This window comes from Erythrolamprus reginae, chromosome 5 (genome assembly GCF_031021105.1).
Source record: "Erythrolamprus reginae isolate rEryReg1 chromosome 5, rEryReg1.hap1, whole genome shotgun sequence".
Taxonomy (NCBI): Eukaryota; Metazoa; Chordata; class Lepidosauria; order Squamata; family Dipsadidae; genus Erythrolamprus; species Erythrolamprus reginae.
Window position 1 is genome coordinate 91,191,597 of NC_091954.1, and position 27,681 is coordinate 91,219,277.

Consider the following 27,681-nt stretch of genomic DNA (forward strand, 5'->3'; position numbering starts at 1 on the left):
TGGCGGTATAAGTGAGTCTTGAGTAGTTTACGAAAGACAGGAAGGGTGGGGGCAGTTCTAATCTCCGGGGAGGGTTGGTTCCAGAGGGCCGGGGCCGCCACAGAGAAGGCTCTTCCTCTGGGGCCCACCAAACGACATTGTTTAGTCAACGGGACCCAGAAAGGCCAATTCTGTGGGACCTTATCGGTCGCTGGGATTCGTGCGTTAGCAGGCGGTTCCGGAGATACTCTGGTCCAATGCCATGTAGGGCTTTAAAGGTCATGACCAACACTTTGAATTGTGACCGGAAACTGATCGGCAGCCAATGCAGGCCACCGAGTGTTGCAGAAACGTGAGCGAATCTGGGAAGCCCCACGATGGCTCTTGCAGCTGCATTCTGCATGATCTGAAGTTTCCAAACACTCTTCAAAGGTAGCCCCATATAAAGAGCGTTGCAATAATCGAACCTCGAGGGGATGAGGGCATGAGCGATTGTGAGCAATGACTCCCTGTCCAAATAGGGCCGCAACTGGTGCACCATGTGAATCCTGCCTAAAGAAATGTTATAGCGAACAATTAAACTTTTCTGTCATAAATCATCAGAAGAATGGCCTTTCTCATTACCTAAATACCGATAAATGATCAATTTGCTGGATCAGTCCCAAATTTTGCTCTTAGGAAAGAAAACAAAATATGTGGGGATGGGAACCTGAATTACTTTTTTTACATGCAAGTTTGACATTCTTGGACTATAGGAATGTGAGGAGCTTGATCAGCCTGAATGAATCTGTCTGACAGGGACAAAAATGATTAATTTTAATTATAATCTTTTAATGAAGTAATAGTTTTATTTTATTAAAACTAGTAGAGGCATGCTTTAGCTAATCTCTCTAATCTCACAATAAAGTAATGCCTCTTTCCATGTTAAGCATTAGACCATATAAATAAAATAGGTTTCCTAAATGTATATGAAGCAAAGGGTTAGTAAACTTAAAACTTAGATTGGTCCATTTCCTATTAATTTATTCTATCACTGTTCTGAAATTAGGGAATTTTGCTCAAGTGCTTAAAAAGACACATTTATACCATTAGTATATATGTTCCTGAGCCATATTCTCCTTTTCCGGTTTCTCTCTGCTGAATTCCAGTTGACTTGTCTATCTCATCTGTTCAGCAAATTCAAGTTATATTTATATTTTATTTGAATTTGACCTCTGACCTTACAAATAATTCAATTACATACATAAATTAAAACTAATTAAATAAAATGCAAACACATGCTATAAATCTTTAAATTTTTCAGTAAAAATAAGCACATATAGTTTTTCATGTAATGAAAAGCTAATGAAAGTTATATAAAGTAACAGAGATAACATATGTTTGTCTTCTGTTCCTCCTTCTTACAGCCTACCCAGGCCCTAATCTTACCACACATTTGTGAATATTTGCAAGGTTTTTTCTTTCTTCTTATCACATACCCACTACCGATCTGTCAGTCTTCACACAACGATTCATCAGCCTACATACCTCCCTTAGTAATACCAACCTTTTAGAATTTTGGTATAAGAAATCCCCTTTTTAAGCATGGATTTTGCTCCATCCCTCAAATTTCACATTCTTAATCCATCCTTAAAATTCCTGGGATATGATATAGTTTGAGAACTCTCGCTCTAGTACAGGGGTGTCAAACTCATGTCAATGTACCACGTGATGTATCATGACTTTCCCCCCTTTGCTAAACTGGGTGGGGTTGGGACCAGCATATGATGCATCTGGCCCATGGGTTTGACACCCTACTCTAGTAGAATTAAATCAATACCTTTATGTACAAGGGAATCAAGAACATACTTTTGGGAGTACAGTGTTCCCTCGATTTTCGCGGGTTCGAACTTCGCGGAAAGTGTACCACGGTTTTTCAAAAATATTAATTAAAAAATACTTTGCGGGTTTTTTCCCTATACCACGGTTTTTCCCACCCGATGATGTCATATGTCATTGCCAAACTTTTGTCTGCCTTTAATAAATATTTTTTTAAATAAACTTTAATAAATAAATATGGTGAGTAATAATCTGAATGGTTGCTAAGGGAATGGAAAATTGCAATTTAAGGGTTTAAAGTGTTAAGGGAAAGCTTGGGATACTGTTCATAGCCAAAAATAGTGTATTTACTTCTGCATCTCTACTTCGCGGAAATTCAACTTTTGCGGGCGGTCTCGGAACGCATCCCCTCGCGAAAAGCGAGGGAACACTGTAATACCATTCACAGGGCAGTTTTATACATTTGGGAGCTATAATGAAACCTTTTCAGAATACCTTTGTTTGGCCAGAGCTCCAGTAGTTTGTAACATCTGTAAAGGGAACTGACAGCACAGAAGTTACCTCTGGTTGAGACATTAACAGATCATTTAGGTATCATAAATTGTCAGTTGCTGTTTGTATAATGAAGTAGCTTTATATTATAGAAACTATGATTTAGAGTAAGCAAATGGTCTATCTTTGTATATTTTAAAAAAATTATGAGTTATTGTATATTAATTAAGCATTCGTTTCAGGTGAAGAGGAATGGCCTATCTCAGACCATCAGCCAAGAAGAAAGAAAAAGGCAAGAGGTAAGTGTTGTAATAATTAATTCAATTATTAATATATGCCTTTCTAGTACTTTTGACAGTAAGTTCTGGTTCTCTTTTTTCCCTTTGAACTAAATTACAATAGCATTACAATAACATTTTTATCTAGGCTTTTTGAAATTTTATTGCCCCCTTTAGAGTAAGGTCATATATGCTGGTAGAAAAGGATTATTTAAAAATGTATATTCTTATATGCTATAAATAATATGTGGTTTTAGAGGTATATTAATGATGGAAAGAAAATCCTTAGCCTGTGTAAAGTAGTAAAATAGGTAAAATTAACCTATTAGTGACTTTTCTCATATCAATTCTGTTTCTGTTAGTTTTGATGTATTTTTGATAATTTTGGAATTGTAGAGATAAAAGGGGTTAATAGTAAAGTATATTAGGTCATTGACTCAAACAACAACAGAATTCACCATATTAATTTTAGATTGCTGAGGTCAGAAATGTTCCGTATCTCTGTCCCCGCTGTTCAGTTCACAGATTTCCTGGATAAACATTTAAACTGAACAGCGGGGACAGAGATTGAATTGATACAGAATATTTCTGTCCCCAGCAATCTAAAATGAATATGGTTAACAGTGCACGCAACATGTATGGGTAAGTTTATCAGCCTTGCTGTCAAGCAAAGCCAAATATTTAATAATGAATGCCATATCATGTGCACTAATCAAACAGGTATTAAGAATATAGGAGCAGTCAGGCACAACACAGGTCATGTATACAGTAAACACAAGGTCAATCAAAATAGATTTAAATCTCTATGCATTAAAAGAGCAGATGTAGTTCCCCTCTTCAAAAAAGAGGAAAAAAATAGATCCAGGAAATGCAGACCTATCAGCCTGACGTCAATACCAGGGAAGATTCTGGAAAAGATAAGAAATGAATCAATGAACACCTAGAAGCAAACAAAGTAATAACTAGAAGCAAACAAAGTAATAACCAAAAGCCAACATGGGCTTGCCAAAAACAGATCATGCCAGACTAATCTTACTGCATTGTTTGACAAAGTGACAAAATTAGTGGACCAGAGGAATGCTGTCAATTTAATTTACTTGGACTTCAGTAAGGCATTTGATAAAGTAGACCATAACTTACTACTAAATAAACTTGAAAAATGTGGGTTAGACAGCAACACCACCAGATGGATTCAAAACTGGCTAACCAACTGCACTCAACGTGTAGTGCTCAATGGAGCTGCATCTACAGGGAGGGAAGTATGCAGTGGAGTAACCCAAGGCTCTGTTTTAGGCCCAGTACTCTTCAATATCTTCATCAATGACGACGGGATAGATGGGGAATTCATCAAATTTTCAGATGGCACCAAACTGGCAGGAATAGTCAACTCTCCTGAAGATAGGCTCAAGATACAGAAGGATCTTAACAGACTTGAACAATGGGCTCAGATGAAATTCAGTGGTGAAAAAAGTACAAAAACAAAATGCACAGGTACAGTGTATGTGGTACCTTGATCAACAGTAGTAGCTGAGAGGGATCTTGGAGTCCTAGTGGACAACCATTTAAATATGAACGAGCAGTGTGCAGCAGCTGCCAAAAAAGCCAACACAGTTCTAGGCTGCATTAACAGAGGGATAGAATTAAGATCAGGTGAAGTGTTAACACCACTATATTATGTCTTATTAAAGCCACATTTGGAATACTGCATTCAGTTTTCGTCACCACGATGTAAAAAGTGTGTTGAGACTCTAGAAAGAGTGCAAAGAAGAGCAACAAAGATGATTAGGGGACTGGAGGCTAAAACATACGAAAAACAGTTGCAGGACCTGGGTGTGTATAGTTTAATGACAAGAAGGACTGGAGGAGACATGATAGCAGTGTACCAATATCTAAGGGGCTGCCATAAAAGAAGAGGGAGTCAGCCTACTCTACAAAGCACCTGATGGTAGAACAAGAAGCAATGAATGGAAACTAATCAAGGAGACAAGCAACTTAGAACTAAGTAGAAAATTCCTGATAGTTAGGACAATTAATAAGTGGAATAGCTTGCCTCCAGAAGTTCTGAATACTCCAACACTGGAAGTTTTTAAGAGGATGTTGGATAACCATTTCTCTGAAGTAGTGTAGGGTCTCCTGCCCAAGCAGGGTGTTGGATTAGAAGATCCACAAGATCCCTTCCAACTGTGTTGTTGTTATTATTATAGAATTAGGAAAGCTAATGATGGGAGCAAAGTCAAAATTTAAAAAATGCCAACTCGTTAAAACATGAGAGAAAAATTGTTTTGGGTGTAAATAGATAATTTAGGCTGTACAACTTTTTGCCTTTCAGCTCTGGGCCTCAAATCTAGTCAGTTATTATTAACATAGACCTCCAGGAGCAGTAGTAACTTGGATAGCATTAAATATTTGGTGAATGTTCTGCTGGAATATTCTTGTGCCTGCAATGTAAAATTGTAACATAGGTCTGACCGGAGGAATAATCTTCTCTGTCTGATAAATCTTTCATGAAAGACACAATCAGATATATCCATATAAAAATGACAATATAGTTGTTGTCCAAAAATGTGCTAATATATCTCTTTATACCACCTTTACCCTATCTATGTATATTGAACATCTTGGTAATATTTATCTAATATTCACTAAAATATATTTAAAATATGTTGCATCAGTAATAGCAGAAGGTGGGACATCAAGAGAAAGAGATTTCCAATGTGTGCCATTTGTTATAGCTTGGCATGTAGCCAGTTGATCTAGATCTAGATCTCAACTCCCACAATTCCTGAGCTAGCATGTTTGGCTCAGGAATTCTGGGAGTTGAAGTCCACAAGTCATAGAAGAGCCAACTTTTTGGCAAACCCAACTTCGGAGAGGGGCGGCATACAAATCTAATAAATAAAATAAATAAATAAACTTTGCCTATCCCGGGTCTAAACCAAAGGTATGTGGAAATATGGAAATACCTTCCTCCCCATTTTGTGGCTTTGCTCATGAGCTAGCATTGAATCCGGTGGTGGGATTCAAATAATATAACAACCGCTTCTCTGCCCTAATGAATGGCTGGATGGTCATAGTCATGGTGGGCATGGTCAGGGGGTGTGACAGGCAGCACTCGGCCTCCTGCACAAATGGGCCATGGGGGAAATGGAATACACCCCTTGTGCTCTGTTTTAAGGCTAGTAGGCCTCCCTGCAGCCTCCTGGGAGAAAAAACTGGCCACGGGGATCTGCACTGCACCCCAATGCCCCATTTTGGCTAGTAGGCCTCCCTTCACCCTCCTGGGAGTTTGAAAATGAAATGCAGGCAAGAAGTGTCACACACAACTGCAGCCTCTTGGGCCTAGTAGGCCTCTCTGCAGCTTTTTTGGAGTTAAAATGGGCCGCAGATGACCCCTCATACACTGTTTTGACCCAGTAGGCCTCCCTGCACTTACCTGGAAGCCTAAATGAGGTGCTTGAAACTCCTGGAAGTAGGGAGGGCAGGAAGAAGACAGCTAGCAATTTAACTATCATTTCGCCCAAACTGGCCCGAACCAGCTGAATCCCACCACTGATTGGATTTCTTATCTTTCTATCATATTAGCATGAGGAGTGATCCTAAAATTTGTTGTTTTCTCCTCCTCAGCCCTCTAGAGGCTTCTGCTGCCCTCTTGATGAATTTGGGAAACACTCTTCCAGCTCCTTTTGGTCTGGATTGCACTCAAGAGAATTGTTCCTCAGAATAGTCCTGACAGTTCAATGAGAGATCATAAGGAAGGACCTAAACATCATTCTGAGTGTAAGTCAAGTCAGATTTTAAAGCTGCATAAAGTTAGGGAAGGAGAGGGAACGTCAGCCTTTTAAATTAAATTCTGTTGTGAATAAATTGGGAAAGAAGCAACTTATTCTTAAAATGATAAGAACTTTCCAGCTGTCAAGGAAAAAGTTGCAATTGGTGCAGTTCTCTTCAGCTGTGGTCCAAATCAGAGGAGCTCAAGGCTGGGTAATGATTCAAACTAAAGAGTCAAAATGAGAAAAGTGTCTTGGATTGGCTTGAGTACAATTTTATAGATGGTAAAGTAGGTGAAATCTACTTACCATCCTTACCGGTTCGGAAGCGTGCACTTTATAGTTTATAGTTATAGTTTATTAGATTTGTATGCCGCCCCTCTCCGAAGACTCGGGGCGGCATACACTTTGTGCCACTGGTGTGTGTTCTTTTTCACCTTCTGTCCATGTGCAGAAGGCTTTGCACATGCGTAGAGGGTTAAAAAAAGAAAAGAAAATGGTGATGTCTGGGCAGATGGGAAGAGCCTCATGTAGCTTCCACTACCAGTTCTCCAAAACACTGGTTGACGGCACTACCAGTACACCCAAACTGGCCTGAATCGGTAGCTTGAAAGGCTTTTTACTAGGTGATGGTGGTTACAACACATTATGTGGTCTAACCTAGGTGTGAACCCCATCACAGTTTGTGAAGTCTGTGGTTTATGTATTAGATCACTTGGCTTTTTTAATAAGCTGATTAAAACAAATCTTAGCCTTAATATTACATGGTAAAGCAGATACATGTAATAAGAAAGGTTCCCCAAATGCACAATTGTTCCATTGGAGAGGAGTGTTGAGGAGTCTACCTAACCTATACTGCTTTAATAAATAAAGTATATATGTATACATGTAAATACAATATTTCACTTCTTTTACTGATTAGTGTAAGGTTAATGCATTTTGTACATAATGATTTATCTTGCAATTTATAAATTTAACTTGTGTGATAATGCAAGCCAAGGAAAAATAATCTGGCCCAAGATCGCTCTTAAAAATGTATCTGCTATATACGAGCCTTTCTAATCTTAAATGTAATTACTACAGTGGATCCAAGTACTGTACCAGCTTTTAAAAACGTCCCTTCTGTTTTAAAGCCCTTTTAATTTTAAATGTAAGTGCTTCTTCAGTACCATATGTAAAGCTTCAGTGCACATTTCATCTCTAAATAGTTCTGACAACTGTTCATCAGCTATCAGGCTTTAAACGTCTGTGTGCATTGCTGTTATGCAGATGAACTGAAACTACATTTTGGAGTGTCACTCATGAAGATTGTCATTTGTTTTGAGTAAGAAATAAGAATTGGAAAATATGTTATCATTCTTCATCTCCAATTAGCATCACTCGGTTATACATGAGTTCAAACACTCCCTATTCTGTTTCTTTCCTTTTTTTCACCAAACTAATTGTTTGTAAGTTTTCTGAAATCCTTTGAAAAGCTGTTTTTGTTATCTGCTTGTCTCACAAGCAGATATAACTATCTCATTTTCACTTTCAAAACTGGGATGCCTAGTCTTGGATTTATCAGCTTTGAAGGAATCAATTAGGGCTGTCATCAGGACAGAGAACAAAGAATCTTTAAATAGTCTTGAAGATGAGTTCGCTGATGTCCTTTCTTTTAAAAAATTCAGATCAGAACAAATTAGTCACGGAACACTGCTGCTCTCTTTAGGCAAATCCTTTCTTTATGAGTGCAGTTAAGGCAACAAGATGCAGTAGAAACATAGTTTTAAGGGCAAGATGATAGCAGGAATGTAAGTCATGGTGCTTCTGTTGCCTCTAGTCATATTATACAGATCTTCTTTATGTTCACTCGGTTGTTGATTAAGGACTTGAAAACAATTAACCAGCCTGCCCCAGACATTTTCCAGATAGTTGGACTTTAATTCTCAGGGTTTCCAAGCCAGAATTATCATTGCAAGAACTTTGGGAGTCAGAGCTCGCCCAGCTGAAGAATGTACAGATTGAGAAGAACGGAAATACATACAAGCATGCTTGAAATGCTTATGGACTTGCAGCTCACTGTGGACTTTCAACTGTCTGTTGAAAAACAGTGACAGTAGAGAATGCCAGGATCTCAATCAATATACTAAACATTCATTGTAAAAATAACAACAATGGAAGAATGGCTGCATAAAAAGTACATTAAAAGATATATTTTGGGGTAAACCAGAGAATCATACTGAAAGTAGTACAGCCATCATGTAAAAAACGACTAAAGCCCAGTGCGGTAATAAAAATGCCCCAGTAGATAGAAGGGCTGCTTGTTAATATTCATATTCATTCATAAATGGGATTTTAAAATTAACTACCCTGGGCCTGTATGTAGGTCTGCTTTTTTGTGTACGTGTACACTTTTGAGGCAGTTTTGATTTCTGGCAACTATCTGGACTAATCCATGCAATTTCTTGGAAAGATTTTTGGCAATAGTTTACCATTGACTGCTTCGTATGGATGAGAATAAATTATCCAGCTGCTTCATGCCTAAGGTAGAATTAGAACTTCTATTTTTTAGCCTAGTGCCTTAACCACTAAACCAAACTGATTCTTGTAAGTCTTTTGTACCTTCACCAAAATTTGGACTTCTATTGTAACCCAAATTAAGAATAATTAAATCAATTTCTCTCTGCTATTTTCTTCTTTATCATTTTCCTTGTGTCAAACCAGATGTACGTTGACTTGAATCATGAATACAGTAATAAGTTGCAAAAAGATTTGAGAGACTATATATATATTCTGGACCCCATCATTTTCATATTCAGCCAATCTTCAATAAAAAACATTATGTGCAACTCTGGTATTGATTTTACTATGAACTATTTTAATTTTGTAATCAATTAATAAAGCTTATTTTTGTTGGACAATTCAATAAAAAACACATGTCTGGGCTTGTCTCATTTTTATTATATTTGAGCTGAATTAACAGAACTTTTTAACAGTGTGTTACAATAATATAGACTTATTAAAATGTATCCTGGGTTATTAGAATATATTATAATATCAATAATTTATGACATCTTAGCTAATGTAAAAATACAGCCAGCAATGGATTGCTGATATTTGTGATTTGTCAATTCTTGATTTTGGGGGTTTTTCAAGTAATTTGACTTTTTTAAAATGAGGTTCTTCTTCCTTTCTGTTTTGGTATTTCCCCCCTAAAATATATATATCCGGGCTACGTCATGGGAACAAATATGTTATGAAATTGATATATTAAAATATATGATGAAGGAAAATCCAAAAACACTGGTCCAAAAATGTTATATAATTCACATATTTATCTCAAGTTGGGGTTGAAAGTGATATTTTATAATCTTAAAGCAACACCTCAGTCATCTAGTTTTCACTAGGAATGGACTTGCCACTAGAATGTTATGGATTTATTGATTGATTTTGCCTTAGAATTTTTCCTTCTTTTAAAAGATGAGATTGAGATCTAGAGCCCAAGAGTCAAATTGCTGACATTTCCTCTTTAAAATAGCCTCAAAATCTTAAAAAGTGGTTGGAATATGGCACATTTCGACGCACAATCTATCCTAACTAACTCTTTTACATTCTTCTTTTTATGTTATATGTTTAATATATATATATAGTGTGTATTCATTGGCTAAGTGGGGAGAGGTATTTTGAGTTCCGTTGGGATTGGATGGCATAGAAGTCAATTAAATTAAATTAAATTTTTATTCACACTTTTTCACTTAGTGTGCAGGTTTTATTTATAGGATTTTTTATTTTAAACAAAGTACTGTGGAACCTCGGAACCCCACTCCGAGTCCTCGGAGAGGGGCGACATACAAATCTAATAAATAATAATAATAATAATAATAATAATAATAATAATAATTATTATTATTATTATTATTAATGACCACAATCCATTCTGGAAAGTTGGTCGGTGCCCGAAATGTTTGGTATCTGAAACAATTTTCCCCATAAGAAATAAAGGAAATAAATTTAATTGGTTCCCAGCCCCTGTTGACTCGCTATTATATGAAACTAACTTCTTTCGAAACATTAGCTTCTTTAAGCTGCTCCTTTTGCTTTAAAATCGTTGAGATTGTCAACTTCGACATGCCGTATTTGGTGGCAATATCCGACACACGCTTGCCTCCCTCATACTTTGAAATTATTTCGATCATAACTGTGTCTCAGGCACGGATTATGCTTGGTCTGAGATGCTGGTCGGTCACGTGTGGGTGATGTGGCTGTTCGATATCCGAATTTTGTTCGGCATCCGGTGCAAATTTTAAACAAAATTTTTGGTTGTTATCCAAAATGTTCACCATCGAAGCCGTTCACTAGCCGAGGTTGCACTGTACATGCTAAAAAATCCTAAATAGTTCTAAAAGTTGTATTTGTCTTTTTCTTACTGTTGAAACATGTACTCAAGTATTAAATTTTAATTTAAAGTTCAGAATAATTCTTTCAAGATAATTGTCCTGGATATTTAAAAATATCGTTATGAAAATGAATTACTGTAAAATGATTTCTTGTATAGAATCAAAAGAAATAACTTTACTTTTCTTTGTTATTCCTCAAACTCCTTGAATCATGCAGGCTATATTTGAAGTCATCTCTTCAGAACATTCATATCTGCTCAGTCTAGAAATTCTGATTCGGATGTTTAAGAATTCCAAAGAACTGAGTTCTACAATGACGAAAACAGAAAGCCACCATCTTTTCTCCAATATCGCAGATGTCTGTGAAGCAAGCAAGAAGTAAGTTTTAAACAGTCTTTATCTATCGGAGTTAGCAATACACATCTGGTTGTTGCTTGCTTCCAGGAATTTTTAAATTCTTTCGTGTTAATATTGTTGACAAGTAGTTCATTGTTGCCATATTTCTTTAGATAATTCAGTCAAAGGACAAATTTATAAAAGTGTGATCAAGTGGGTCAAATTTTGCAGTGTCAACTTGTAAAAGAAGTCAAGAACTAAATCAAAGGAGCTTTTAGCTATTTTTCATCTGTTATTAAGACATACCAAAATCAGTGGAGCTTAACCAAGCATGCCTGCAAAATAAAAGAATGTTCATGGGAACAATTTTCTTAAAAAAAAAAAGATTTTAATTTTTTTTACTGCTTGAAATCATATTATATTGCTTATCTTTGTTGTAATATATGCAACAACATTCATGGAGTATGCTGAATATTTGTTACACAGATCCATTATAATAGATTTATATAAGTGCTATGTTAATCTTTTGGCAGACAGTGTAATGCATTGTACAAATACTGTTGAAAGCTTTGACAGATTTTTTCAATTAAGGCATTTCTGGTTTCAAATCATATCTTTTCTGGTCTTAAACCAAACAGCTCTTGCCAAACCCTTAAGAGATGTGTGGGAATCATATGAGTAAAAGATTAACTCGTTAGTAGATACTATTGTACGGTTGTGAATTTGATAAAAACTATTGAATTTAATGTTGCTGGATATTTTGATGGTTCTTTATTTTGTGGTCTAAATTATGCTTGCCAATTCCTACAGATTTCTAATCATGTTTAGACTATAATAGATAATAATCTTCTGAAATAGTCAAAATTACTATTTATTTGTTATTGTTATAGTAGCTGTACTAAGCCAGAGCCATGGTAGGGAAATCAGAAGTTAAGAAAGAAATACTCTTACATAAGAAAATTATCATAGAGTAACAGTATAACCTTGGACATTGCCTAATCCAAGAACTCTGAGTCACTTGTATTATTGTTTGCTTTCTCTTGGCTGAAAACTCATATATTTGATGTCTTTGTCACCTAACAATTGCATCATTGTGATTTATTAACCTGTTGTTTTATATTAAACTAGCATCTAAATAAAAAAAAATCTTTTTTGCTGTAATGGACAGGTTCAGGTCTTTAATACCCATACAAGTAGCTAATTTGTTAATAACAAAAAAAAGGATATTGTGTCCGGCACATATAATTTTTTTCATATATCTGATGAATATATTGCAATATTGTGGGATGTCCCAGGAATGCAATTGTAAATTTTTAGGCCATTGAATAGGGTTATACAGTGCTGTGTCCATGGATGTATTTTCCAACACACAGAAAGACTATGTATTTATAGCTATTTAGTACTTTAATTATGTATTATTTCTGTGAAACATATTTTCATAGTAGAATAGTATGGGCTTTACAATTTGGTATTTCTGGTGTTCTATACACTATGAGAAACCAAAGTCAGATTGTCTGTAGCAGAGAACTGTACAGATCTGCTTACTATGGCATGCATAGGTCTTCAGGTTAACAATAAGAACTTCCTTGCTTACATGAAACAACTCTTAACTACAACTAAATTTATTAAGTTAATGTAGTTATGCCAGTTGGGACATCGTTTCAGAGATAGTTCCTTGCCAGTTTCCTCAATGTCTTCAACAATGATAGAACTTCTAATTTACTGCCTTCAATGGAAAAGTTATTAAAAATTCAGGGAGGTACTCAGAGGTGTATCTGTCTTGAATATAACCCCTTGTAGATCAGGATATCAGTCACATTTCTAAAACCTGGTATGTAGTGTGTAGATTTTTTTATATCCACGTAATTACCATCCATCTGACATATTGAGAATAAAATATTTAGGAGCTACTACTTTATGTAACATTTCTGGTCACCAGAAGAAAGTAAACTCCCATTTCAGTCTCATATGTTTTAAATGAGGAATAAAAGAACCTAATTTAATTCAAGCATTCGTTTTCCTGAAACAAATGTGTTTCCATTCAGTTTCTTCCAGTTGTTTGTTGAATAGCCCATAAAATATGTTCATTTATTCTTTTGAATGCAGTCTCTGTTGTAGTCAATTTACTGTTCACCTTCCATCCAGAGAGACAAATCTCAGAGTTATTTTTTCTTCCCAGTAAGGAAAAAAAAAGGATGTATAAATGGTTTTCAGACAATTAGGTCAAGGTACTATATAGAGTATAGAGTATAGGACAAGCTGTCTAGCAACTTCCAGTTGTTTGGGTAGAAAGGCAGTTAAGGATCTCTTTGCTTTTAGATAACAAATTGTGATTAAATGTATTGTTTAAAAAATCTTCTGCTCATTTCAGGTTCTTCACAGAGCTTGAAGAAAGGCATCGGAGTAACATCTTCATAGATGATATCAGTGATATTGTAGAAAAGCATACAACATCAACTTTTGACCCTTATATAAAATATTGCACAAATGAAGTCTATCAACAGCGGACGCTTCAGAAACTGTTGTAAGTAGTGGGAACTACATGGGGCTACCTCTGAAGAGTGTTCGGAAACTTCAAATCATGCGGAATGCAGCTGCGTAAGCGGTCATGGGTCTTCCCAGATATACCCATGTTTCTCCAACACTCCGCGGACTGCATTGGTTGCCAGGCACAATTCAAAGTGTTGGTGATGACCTATAAAGCCCTACATGGCACTAGATCAGATTACTTGCGGGGCCGCCTTCTGCCGCATGAATCCCAATGACCGGTTAGGTCCCACAGAATTGACCTTCTCTGGTTCTTGTCAGCCAGACAATGTTGTCTGGTGGGCCTAGGGGAAGAGCCTTCTCTGTGGCGGCCTCGGCTCCCTCCAGAGATTCATTCTTCCCCCACCCTCCTCGCCTTCCACAAGAGACTTAAGACTCACCTTTGTCACTATGCCTGGGCAATTAGATCTAGATCCCCTGACCAATGAATGTGATGCATGGTGTGATTGAATTGGTTGATTGATTGATAGATTGGGTTTTTAGTTGTACTTTTTTAATGTATTAAATTTGTCTTATACACTTTGTTTTTACAGGCATACAAATAAATACATACATACATACATACATACATACATACATACATACATACATACATGGTGTTATGAATCATAACACCCAGCACCCAGGAGCTCTCTGCAGGCTTCCCAGACGCTCTATCCACCCACTATTTTTGAAAAAAAAACAGTCAAAAAGGGCCTCTTTTTGCAAAAACTGGGCTATTTTTGCAATCCCCCCAGCACCCAGGAGCTCCTTGCAGGCTTCCCAGATTCTCTGTCCAAAAATGGGATGTGGGGGTGAGGCTTCGGGACAGCAAAAATGGCTGCATTTGGTGTATAAGACATTTCCACCCTCTTTTAGGGGGGAAAAAGGTGTGTCTTATACTCCTAAAAATGTGGTAATGGAAGAAGACAATACATTGAGTTTAAATTTTGCGCAAGTAATTCCCACCAGGCTTAATTTATTTCAATATATTTCTAAATTGTCCTTTATATTCAGGCATCATGGGTAAACTATGAATATAATTGTAGATAAAACTAAAAAAAAATGTTTTAGGCACAATTGTTATTAAAATGTTTCTATTAAAAAAACTTACTAAAAAGTTTGTCATTGGATTTATTCTAGAAAAAAAGATTTATTCAGGATAGTAAGTTATGAGATAAGCTGCTATAGATAATGTATAGTTGTAGCATCACAATAATTGTTGTTTTGCAATATCTCTTGACTTAAAGACAGGTGAAAGAGCCTCTGTGCTAACTAATCAGTTTCTTTGAGTTGAAAAACTATAAGCAACAGTTTTATAACCAGCCTGGATATTACCGCATCTTAATAGAATATTTGTGGGACAGTCTTATGAATTTTGGGCAAAACCATAATTTACAGTGTGAGGTATGATTGTTGGTATTAGTTTTTATGTTTTCAAGAAAGCTATTGACAAATATTTTTTTTCAGACAAAAACTTAGTTTTAATGTTGTTTATAAAATTGTTGCTATTTTGGACAGAGCTACCAACCCATCGTTCAAGGACGTATTATCACGGATTGAAACTCAAGAAGAGTGTAGGAATTTACCAATGATATCCTTCCTCATTCTCCCAATGCAAAGGGTTACCCGGCTTCCACTACTGATGGATGTAAGAGCAGCTTATTTTTAATTGTCTGTTCTATTTATGATTGAGTTTATATATGTAATTCTGCGGTCACAGTGGTTCCACTGTAATAAGACATGTCCCAATAATAAGCCTGGCAGGGCTTTTTGGACATGCATTCAAATAATAAAGTATAAACCCCACCAAATACTTTCTGGGGGAAGGGGGAAATGCCAGGAGCCTCTCTTTCTCCAGTGGGCACTCTTTTGGATGGGAGAGCGAGAGCAAGTAAGAAGCAGGCGCGCACACATCTGGGCTCATCTGGGCTCTGTCTATGTCAAGAGAGAATATTATCTAAACTAGCCAGTTTGTGTAGTGGTTTAAGAAGTGGTATTCAGCAGGTTCTGTCCAATTCTTTAGAACTAGTAGTGGAAATTTTGAGTAGCATGAACAATCTATAAATACTACCTCTGACTGGTCCCGCACTCATCTATTCTCTCTTCTGAGTCCCACCTGATTGGGTGGAAATGGGGATTTTATGGTAATCTTCCCCTGGAGTGGGGAGAGAATGCGAGATTTTACAATATCCTTCCTCTGCCATGCCCACCAAGACACACCCACAGAACCGGTAGTAAAAAAAATGAATCCCACTACTGCCCCAGGCTACAAACCAGGGGACCATAAGTTCCAACCCAGCCTTAGCTATGAAAGCCAGCTGGGTCAATCTCTTTCAGCCCAACCAGTTGTGGGGAAAATAGAAAGAAAGTATGTTGGATATGTTTGCAATCTTGAGCTACTTGTAAAAACAGAGGTGGGATATAAATTAAATAAAGGAAAGTTATGCTTGGATGTTGTACTGTAGAGACATTTTCTTATACTTTCACTTAACAATTAAAAATCTATTAATGAAAGGCTATATTTATAAACAAAACACAAGACAGAATTTCAGTGGTGGGAATGAGTGGTGGGGACCACCCAATGAATTTTGTCAGTAAGAATTGTGAATCTTCTGCCAACATAACTTGGTATGCTAAATTATGTATTAATACATAATTAGTATCATTTGGCCTGCAAAACCAAAAGTAATGGTCCTTTTTATTCCATTAAGTCTCTAAAAACAACATATTATCAGGAACAGTTTTATAGCATTTTGGCTTCTCAAAAAAACCTCAAGTCCCTTGTCATTAGAAATAAATATATCAATGTAAGAAGTTTGCTTTGGTGCTCTTCTGTTTTCATAGCTTGCTTATAAAAGCAAGTTAATAAAATGTTGATTTAGTGGTCAGACTGTTTTTATTTTGTTCCTTAAAAAGAGAACATGTTAATTTGCTCTTGTTCTAGATCTATCTAAATGTTCTCAAAGACTTCCGTATGCAGATCTTTCATACTTCGTTAAAGTTGAACTGGAGAGGTAGGCAGATAGAAACATTTGTACCTGAAAGTAGAAAAAAAAGAATGAAAGATTTGTTACCAATTCATTACATTAAACACTAAAAGTGAAATTTAAGTATTTCCTGGGAGGAAAAAAACATTTCAGGGCAAGATGTCTTATATTTTGATTCACCAGAAGGTAAACATTGGCATAAAATTCATAATACGGATTTGCAGATCCGTATCATATACACTTTCCACTCACTAATTAAAAACAACTCAATGCTAAATTGATGATTTTTTTAATATTTCAGACAATTTGCCAGAAAACACAGAAAGATTTGCCAAAATACGAAGTTTGCAAAAGGGCTTTAAAAGCAGTAAGCAAGGTATATTTAGATTCTCTGTACAGAATACTATATGCTTTATTACTGAAACTATTTTGTGCATGTTTAGAAGTCAGAATTCTATGTATAAACATAGAGACATAGAGGATTGACAGCAGAAAAAGACATCATAGTCAATCTAGTCTGCCCTTATACTATTTCCTGTATTTTTATCTTAGGATGGATCTATGTTTATCCCAGGCATGTTTAAATTCAGTTACTGTGGATTTATCAATTACGTCTGCTGGAAGTTTGTTCCAAGCATCTACTACTCTTTCAGTAAAATAATATTTTCTCACGTTGCTTCTGATCTTTCCCCCAACTAACCTCAGATTGTGCCCCCTTGTTCTTGTGTTCACTTTCCTATTAAAAACACTTCCCTCTTGAACCTTATTAGCCCTTTAACATACTTAAATGTTTCAATCATGCCTCCCCTTTCCCTTCTGTCCTCCAGACTATACAGATTGAGTTCATGAAGTCTTTCCTGATAGGTTTTATGCTTAAGACCTTCCACCATTTTTGTAGCCCGTCTTTGGACTTCAAAATAATTTCCTCAAAATCTTCTAAGAAGTCTTACAACCACAGTTGAGGCCAAAGTTTCCATTGTTGTAGCATTGATAGGTTCATTGTTGTTGGCGATGGTAGGCTTTATATTTTCAGAGGGTAATTTTTGCAGCCTAATAGGAGCCTCGGTGATTAGAGTGAGTACTGCAGGCTTCTTCTGCTGACTCCCTGCAATTTGGTAGTTCAAATCTCATCGGGCTCAAGGTTGACTCAGACTTCCATCCTTCTGAGGTGGATAAAATGAGGACCCAGATTGGTGGGGCAGTATGCTGACTTTGTAAACTACTTAGAAAGTAGTAGAGCACTGTGAAGAGGTATTGCTATTGCTAATATGAAAAAGAAAGAACCACTCTTAAAATTTCATAGCTCGAACTTCCATGAGACGCCCAAGTAATTCATCTCTGTTGCAATCAGTGAATCTGAAAAAAAGGAAAAATAAAACATTTATGGCTAAAAATTAATCTGGTTGTTTCCCCCAAATTTTCAAGACAACGAGATGAGCTTTTCTTTCCCAACCCTGGCAGTTTGCCAGAGAGCTGTTTATCATTGCCAAGAAAATTAATTAGCATTTAGTGATACTGCTTTCAATGAATATTTGTAAAATATTGTATAGGAAAGCAGTGCTAATTTTCCTCCCTATTGGGTAGAGACAATAATACTGATATAGATTCCAGGAACTTAGTTGTATTAAAAAACTCTTAATAAAAATCTCTTTATTAGAAGTAAAAATTATATTCTCCTTAAGACTCAGTAATTCTTGCTGCAAATTATTCCTGATGTTAAAATTTTTCATAAAAGGCATAGAAATAGAAAGGGGAACAATATAAAAACTGTTCATTCAAGAATGATTATTGATAATTTATTTCTCTATACCAATACCGCATGTTACATAATGTAATGAATATTGTAAGAGGTCTATAAAAAGTGGTGATTTTACATACTCTTCAGATCAGAAAAGAAGACAAAATAGCATTCTCTTGAGTGATACTGTTACTCTATATGGAAGTCATTAAATTATCAATTGATAAATCTGATTTTATCTTTGGCTCATAAAAATTGCTTCTAATGGCTTGCCAACAAATACTTTCCAGAAAAAGTATGCCTCATGGGTCTTTTAAAAATGCCTTTATCTTCATTTTTTCCAAATTACTCATTATTTGCACTGAAATTCATTGCTACTGAAAAAAGAAAATACTTTAATATGCCTCCTACACATAAAATAGCTTATAATGGGAATTGAAATGTAACTGCTTTGTATCTAAGTAACTCCAGACGAATTTTGTCTCAGAAAGGATATGCGCCACTCCCACATCATTATTCTTTTTTGGGTTGAGGGGGAGGGTCCAAAGTTTTTGGTAAAGAGAACAACTTTCCCAAAGGTATTCTCCAGAAAGTGGGGTAGATTTGCTACTGGCTATACTAGTTTTATCTTGGTGACAATTAGAAAAAGTTATTTTTTTTAACCAACATCTGGTGTTTCTTTAAATTAATAACATAGTTGGAAATGCATTTAATGATATAGATTGGAAATAAATAGAATCAACACTCTGTATTATTATAATTCCTGAAGTTGACCTTTGCAATAAAAATTAAAAAGGACAAAAGAAATGCTTTAAAAGCTTACCTTTCATTTCTCTAGCACAGAAATCCTACATTTTCTTGGTAGTAAGGAAAATAACAAGATTACATTAATTTTAAAAAGTAGGTTAATAGTAATACAAAAATGTTATTGGCATTTTACAATTGAGAATCCATACACTAGAGCAATGGTTCCCAAACTTTTTCAGTCTACCACCCCTGAGGATAAATTCATCCTCACTGCCCCCACTCCCACTCCCTCGGGTGGGTGTGGCTTGGTGGTCAGGTGACTGGGTAAGTGAGGCAACCAAAGCCCCCTGGAGTGCAATTTAGCCATGGGATGATGGGGATAGCCGAAATCATTTTGGCCAGTAGAGAGAACAACAGGTTAGGAGGAACTTGCTGGACTAAACCCACTAGGTCTTCCCTCCTCTCCTAGGTCATGTCCACCTTGCACTCCAGGGAATCAATAATGGCCCCTAAATAGTTCAGCCTGGTGGAGGGAGTCAGTTGGCTCATGCCTAAGTTGTCCAGGAATCCGTGGTGCCCAAGGGTGCTAAGGATTGCTGTACATCCTGCTCTGCTTGGGGAAGAGAGGAAGTTTGAATAACTATGTCATCTAGGTAACACTGGACACACAGAGATATAGATTAGACTTAGATTAGATTTATTGGATTTATATGCCGCCCCTCTCCGCAGACTGGGGGCGGCTCACAACAATGGCAAAAACAGTACATAGTGACAAATCTAATATTTACCAATCTAATTACAGTTTTATGTTACAAAATTCATGAAAGCAACCCCAATATATATATAAAACAAGCACACAATCAATTATACACCAAAACAACATGGGCAAGGGGAAGATGTTTCAATTCCCCCATGCCTGATGGCAGAGGTGGGTTTTAAGGAGTTTACAAAAGGCAAGGAGGGTGCGGGCAATCCTAATCTCAGGGGGGAGCTGGTTCCAGAGGGTCGGAGCCACCACAGAGAAGGCTCTTCCCCTGGGTCCTGCCAGACGACATTGTTTAGTCGACGGGACCCGGAGAAGGTCAACTCTGTAGGACCTAACCGATCGCTGGGATTCGTGCGGCAGAAGGTGGTCCCAGATATATTCTGGTCCGGTGCCACGAAGGGCTTTATAGGTCATAACCAACACTTTGAATTGTGACCGGAAACTGATCGGCAACCAATGCAGACTGCGGAGTGTTGGAGTAATATGGGCATACTTAGAGAAGCCCATGATTGCTCTCGCAGCTGCATTCTGCACGATCTGAAGTTTCTGAACACTTTTCAAAGGTAGCCCCATGTAGACAGCGTTACAGTAGTGGAGCCTCGACGTGATGAGGGCATGAGTGACTGTGAGCAATGACTTCTGGTCCAAATATGAATCTTAGATGGGCCGTCAAGGCAGCCATGTCTTTAGTGAATACCCTTAGTGATGCAGACAGGCTGAAGGGAAGTGCCCCAAATTCATAGTCTATCCCTGCATAGCAAAACCTCAAGTATTGGTGATGGGATAGCCTAATGGAAGTATGGAGGTAGGCCTCTGAGAGATCGATGGATGTAAGTAGATCTCCCTTCCTAAAAATCACCAGAATTGATTGTAAGGTGTGCATCTTGAATTTTTTATGCACTATATATTTGTTGAAACGTTTAATGTCCAGAATAGCTCTCTACCAGCTCAAGGATTTTGGTACTACAAACGGTTCACCATGACTGAGCTAAATGGGAAAAAATGGTCCTTTGCAGCTAAGGCCCAGGATATCAGGGCCGTAAAAAACCCCGAGGAAGTGGAATTGGATTGGATGGCAATCATGAAGGAATAGGACCTATAAAGAGTTGATCCTATTCAGTTTTATTGAATGGGTAGGTGAATATAGGAGAAGGCATATTTAGAACAACATAGGGCTATGAAAGTGACAACCAGAAATAGGTCCCTTGATTCATACTTAGAAACTGACAGGCAAGCAGGGCAGAATCCCAGACCAGAGAAGTCAGTCTGCTGCCAGATACATTCATAACTGCCTGGGCAATTGCAGCTTGTATCACCTCTAGCTTTTGGATGTCTGAGTGCATCATAGTAGTTCAAAGCAAAAATAACTAAGACATGAGTGGCCTTAAGAAGGTGTAGATAGCCAGAGACCTTGGATACATACAATACCTTCAGGACCGCCTTCTGCCACACAAATCCCAGCGACCGATTAGGTCCCACAGAGTTGGCCTTCTCTGGGTCCCGTTGACTAAGCAATGTTGTCTGGCGGGACCAAGGGGAAGAGCATTCTCTGTGGCGGCCCCAGCCCTCTGAAATCAACTCCCCCCAGAGATTAGAACTGCCCCCACCCTCCTTGCCTTCCTCAAGCTCCTAAAAACCCACCTATGTCACCAGGCATAGGGAAGTTGACAGCTACTACGATTTATGTATGGTTTGCTTGGATTGTGTGATTAATTTTTTATGATAAGGGTTTTATTCTGTTTTTAATATTGGATATGTACATTATGTATTATGTTGTGAGCCGCCCTGAGTCTTCGGAGAGGGGCGACATACAAATCTAATAAATAATAATAATAATAATAATTATTATTATTATTATTATTATTATTATTATTATTACCTGTACGTTAGAAGGTGCCTATTAAAAAAACCCCATTCTATGAGTTAGAATACTAATGAAATTGTAAGCAGTTCCCTTTTTAAAAAATGAAAGAAGCATTCTTATATTATTTGAAGAAAAGGCTAGTTCATTCAAAGGTAGCTGCACATTAAAAATCTTTTTCTGATTTCCTTATTGTTACATACCTGTAAAAGATGGGACTTTGTAAAGAAAAAAAGTAAATTTTTAATACTGAGTGCAAATGTATTAGGTGATATAGATGTCTTTTTCATCCAGTTGGTTCGACTGTGCAATGAAGGTGCTCGAAAAATGGAAAGGACAGAAATGATGTATACCATCAACTCCCAGTTGGAATTTAAAATCAAGGTAGGATACTTCCTTCCGTGCAATTTTTGGCAGACTTTTAACTTCTAATTTGTTTTAGTGTGGTGAATGTAAGAATAAGCTGTGTTTATTTTTCTTATGATGAAATAGGGTTTATTCAGTTGATGTTTTGGAAAATAACAAAAGTGTTTCCTGGAGGCAATAGATTAAAGCACAGTTCATATTTTTGGTTAGTAAATGTCAGTTCATTTTTCTTTTTCTCTTTTTCTTCCCCTTCCTCCTCCTCCTCCTCCTCCTCCTTCTTATTCAGAACTGTAGTCAGAATATCTTTTATTGCAAAAATGTCTGCTTAGAAAATCTGGAGAAAAGATTACATTGCAGTTTTCTTACTTTGTAGCCCTTTCCACTGGTTTCTTCTTCACGATGGTTAGTGAAACGGGGTGAATTGGCAGCATTTGTTGAAGACACTGGACTTTTTTCTAAAAGGACTTCTAAACAACAAGTATACTTCTTCCTCTTTAATGATGTCCTCATTATCACAAAAAAGAAAAGGTAGGAACACGTTTTTTGAAATGGTAGAATTAGGCCTGCATTTCTTTTACTGTGCATAAAAAGAAACAAAGTATTACTTTTTAGTTTTCTTATTTAAACGTTTGACAGCTCTGTTGATTTTTAATCAATTGCCTTTTTCTGTGGGTATGATGAACAAATCTTTATTTGTCACATTAATAGGGGGGGTTTATCTTTTAAAATCTGCTTAGATTACTCTCATTCATAATTAAAAATAAATTCTGATTAAGGAATATTATCTTTTCTGCCATTTTTTTAAAAAAAATATAGTAACTAGTTTTTTTCAAAAAGAAAATTAATAGAGGGACAAGAATTTTCATTTGAGTATTATGGACATTGATATTCATGTTTATTAGGCCAGTCATTTTTCTCAATGTTTTTGGTCAGTTTATTTGAGACTCTATTACGGAGCAATATGAGAGATTAAACCTGGAATCTTATGGATTGGTGATGACTCAGAATTGAGGAAAAAAATATGTTGCAAAATGATCTTGTAGTTAAGGAGGACATTGTACATTGGTTTAAAATTCCTTGCATATTAGAAGACAACTTTCCAAATGCTTTACATACCAGTTAGATCATGAAATGAAATATCTGGAACATTTCTAATCATCAAGCATTGCTGAAAGGCATTCAAATAATGAGACTTTTTCTAATCTAAACAACTTTAAGTAGTTTAATTTTATATATTTAAATTTTCTTCATATTAGACAAAATCTGATGGGTTACTATGCTTTAATTGAATGCTTCCTAAGAATCAGTTGTGATCTTAACGTGGATCCTGCTGGATTGAGAAGTAGAGTTTCAAATAGTTCACAGAGGATTTATTAATTTGTAATTTTATAAACACTTGAAAATCACTACTTCATGATAAAATTGAAAATCTCTACTTCATGGTAATAATCAGATATAGCTTCCCCCCAGACTCTCCAGAAAACTTCGGGGGCACTGAAAGTATTTAATTCTGACTAGTTCAGCTCACATTGCAAAATTTATCCAGCATATTGTGGGAGCTGTTCAGCCTGAAAGAGCCCTTGACCAACATTGAATGAGATGCCTTTCTAACTTTATCACATTTGTCTCTTGGTGTTCCTTCTAGGATAGTCCAAAATTCATGATTTGTGTATCATGAATTTTCCAGCTCCCCACATATGCTCTGCATTTTATTCATAATCCCCTTCATAATCTCCTTAATACTTGGAGTTATTAACACTGTTTCTTTCCGAATTCCACTCATTTCATGCTGGTGGATCATCTCATTTAGTTTTAGAATGGCTTTGAAGCCTGGAGAGAGCGAAAAGGCAATGGGCATGCCATTGCATGCCGGGAGGTGTTCTGGTTTCTGGTAGAACTTTAGCTATTACAAATAACTCTTACTAAATGCAGTATTTAATAAAGAAAAAAACTCCATCTTTATTTCTCTTCCCTTCCGTATTCAAAATACAGTTGATACTAGCACATTCCTCTTCCTCCCGTTATCTTTCTTAATTGCATTCCTCATACATTCCTCCCAGCCTTCTCCGTTTAACAAGATTTATGTACTCACAGCATGATTCAAAAACAGCAGAAATGACTGTAAAATAACACAGACTGCATTTGCTTGCTTGGGAGCTGAATGGAAATACCTTTCATTTTAGCCCTACAACATTGAAACTCCACCCATCTTCCCCAATGACCCCCTGACGTATCAAATACATCACTCCAGTATTTAACCCATTCCTCCCCTTAATATCTTCTTCCAAACACCTGTTCATTACGTTTTTGGACCCTTCTGAATGTAGGATTGACCCAGCGAACGTCTGATTCTTCCTCGCTAGATCATAGCCACATCCTGTAGCTGGCCTCCCACCTGTTCTACTACTTGTAACCCCGGGCCCACCACTAATTCATAAACACTATCTGTATCAGAGTCCTCAATTTCTTCACCATCCTCCAACTGACCAGGAGTATGTACAACAGGAGGGGGAGAGGTCATGCACACATATACAAGGGGATGCATTGAATTATTGGTGTGGACACCCACGCGTATGCCCCCCCCCCCCCCCATCAACCTTTTGGCACACAAGCCTTTTTGCTGCCACCACCAGCTCATTCAGCACAGTCCATTTGCTGCTGCCCATTTGCCATGGCCTGTTCTCCCCTGCCACAACCCATTTGCTTATATTTGCCGTGGCCTGTTCATCACTGGAGTGACCCATTCATCACTGCTGATCCCTGCCGCCTGGAACCAAAAATGCAATGCTCCGAGGCCAAAAATGGGACATGCAGAGGCCGAAAATGCAATGTGTGGATGCCGAAAACAACCAAAGGGTAGGGGCCAGTAGGTGGATGGGGTTTTGGCAACATTCGGTGTGTAAGATGCATCACAATTTCCACCCATTTTGGGGGGGAGTGGGGAGTTGTGTCTTATACGCTGAAAAGTACAGTAAATGTTTCCTTTTTTCAACTGTTGAATTTAATTATTTTTACAACAATTCAGATTATTGTGAAGCTTCATTGACAGAAACATAGATAACTGTCAGTAGTATGCTCACATTTTAAGAACGCCTCCCCCCTTTGTTAACTCTGTGGTTATTAGATATTCTTACATGGTATAGTCCCCTTAGGACATCATTGAAATTCTTTTTCCATCTAATGGTTTTTCAGTTCTTGAAATAATCTTGGTAGTGGAATGCAGCTGGACTTCTTATATATGAAGCCAGCCAAAGGTCACAAACTCTTTGGAATGTTACCTGTGCACACTTTCTGAATAAAATGGAATTTGGGCTACACATAGCAAAAAAAATAATAATAATCAAAATAATAACCATTTGTAATAAAACTACTGTTTGGGTTTTTTTAAAGTTGCAGAATTTTACAGAGGATTAAAACCAACAAAAATAATGAAGCTAAAATTTATTGAAATCTTTGCAATTGTTTGCAATTTAATTGAGAAAAAAAACTTTCTAATGGGAAAAGAAAAATATTTTTGTATGTATATATTTCTTGGCATGCAGGCAAATTTTACATGGAAAATACAGCAATGGTTTACTAGCAAACAGATCCCTAATTTTTATACTATTACACTTTTCTGTATAAAGCCAGACTGATTGCATATCCATTTTAACATCTGCTAACCATCTTCTCCAGCAATATATTGTTTATTAAGATGGGGAAGATTTGGAATTACTCATAAGGACTCATTATGCACTGTAAACAAATTAAGCTCTCTCATTCTAATAGAACCCAAAAATAATTGCTTTACAAACTTCAGAATATCAATTGTTTATATAAATAAATTATCTCTACGAATTTTCAGTTGGATCCCATAGATGATGATTGAACTAATGCAATATATTTACTGAAGTTGAAAGTTGGGGACAGTTATATGTTTAATTATTTAAAATCAGCTAAACACACTTTTATACACTTCTTTTTTTCCCCAGTAAGATTTGAGATTGGATCCAAATTGAGCGACTTGAGTTTTAGGTCCCACTAAATCAGTTTATTTATCTGGTGTAACTGCATTCACTCAGTTAGGAACAAGCATGGACGTTATGCATATTCTTCACCAAATTTATTTATTTATTTATTATTTAGATTTGTATGCCGCCCCTCTCCGCAGACTCGGGGCGGCTCACAACAAAGTGAAAACAATTTACAACAAATCTAAATTACTGTTTAAATTTTTTTTAAAACCCCATTTTCTAAACACACATACATACAAACATACCATTCATAAATTGTATATGCCCGGGGGAGATGTCTCCGTTCCCCCATGCCTGACGACAAAGGTGGGTCTTAAGGAGCTTACGAAAGGCGAGAGTAGGGGCAGTTCTAATCTCCGGGGGGAGTTGGTTCCAGAGGGCCGGGGCCGCCACAGAGAAGGCTCTTCCCCTGGGGCCCGCCAACCGACATTGTTTAGTTGACGGGACCTGGAGAAGGCCCAGTCTGTGGGACCTAATCGGTCGCTGGGATTCGTACGGCTGTATTTGGTAATTTATCATAATGTTTTCTACAGTAAAAAACTGATTGATTGAATAAATAAATTAATGAATGAATGAATAGAAATGGGTTCTTTTTCTGGGTTCCTCCAAACAAAGATGGCTTCTTGCCCAATACTTCTTTAAGAGGTGGGGGAACAAAACCCTCCGTCAAGGATGAGTTCACTACTACCAGAACCCATCCACATCATCCCCAACATGGGCTTGGCCAGCCAGGAAGGGATGGATCTAAAGGGCAGAAGGGGAATATCATAATCATAATGAGCCTATCACTTCCTTGGGTCCATAGTTTAAACCATTCTAAGACAACTGTGCAAGCTGCATCCCAGGCATCTCCCTAGCATCTGTATAAATGCAATTATGCAATTAAGAATAAATCCAAGTTTCAAGAAACAAGGAATGTGACATTGATCTATTTGTTTAATTAAAAATGAATTTATTATAAGGAAATGAATTGGAATAGAATTATTTATTGGCCAAGTGTGATTGGACACACAAGGAATTTGTCTTGGTGTTTAATTCTGAATGCACTAATGTTGAGTAATTGTAGTATAGGTGGAAAACCTAAGTAACCAGAAGGAAGGCTTGATAATGGCATAGCTAACCTGCTGGTAGAGAATAGCTTAAACTTCATTAGCAAGAACTCAGCTGAAGCATTTGCATGGGTGACTTTTCTCTGAAATTCTGGAATCATATAATCATTGATTGCAAAATGAATATAGTATTTCAAAGCCCTGCTGTTCTGACCTAGGCTTCACAAAATCACAAAACAGGCTCCATGTCCTGACAAAACCCCTTTTTATTTGGCTAATGTGAATTCCTAGCATTCACAGTAAGCAAAGTCCTGGCAAATTCAATTAAATATCAGCCACAGACTATCAGTCCTTGGAGAGTTGCCTGGCCAAGAGCCTCCAAGCGCAACACTGAACAAGGAAATATTTGGCGAGGAGTCTTTGTGAGGCCAACTCAGATAACAAATCTTCACACTAATAGACAAACTAATTGTCTCCTGCAAACACCATTTCCCTTTAGCTCCTATTTATTTCTATGGGAGGGGCCATTGCAGTCTGCCTTTATTTCCTAGTCGACCTCCTGATAGTTCTGTGCATGCG

General features: G+C 37.0%; 1 protein-coding gene across 6 annotated transcripts in view; it reads left to right on the forward strand.

Annotated features, from left to right (window-relative positions):
- Positions 1-27,681, forward strand: part of ARHGEF26 (Rho guanine nucleotide exchange factor 26) — a 52,760-nt gene that overhangs the window by 15,207 nt on the left and 9,872 nt on the right. For all 6 annotated transcript variants that reach the window (XM_070753478.1, XM_070753479.1, XM_070753482.1 and 3 more), the window contains exons 5-11: positions 2,532-2,588; positions 10,928-11,088; positions 13,418-13,570; positions 15,094-15,223; positions 16,864-16,938; positions 21,969-22,058; positions 22,414-22,568. In XM_070753478.1, the coding sequence (XP_070609579.1) occupies positions 2,532-2,588; positions 10,928-11,088; positions 13,418-13,570; positions 15,094-15,223; positions 16,864-16,938; positions 21,969-22,058; positions 22,414-22,568 (821 nt within the window). The remainder of the gene's footprint in view (positions 1-2,531; positions 2,589-10,927; positions 11,089-13,417; positions 13,571-15,093; positions 15,224-16,863; positions 16,939-21,968; positions 22,059-22,413; positions 22,569-27,681) is intronic.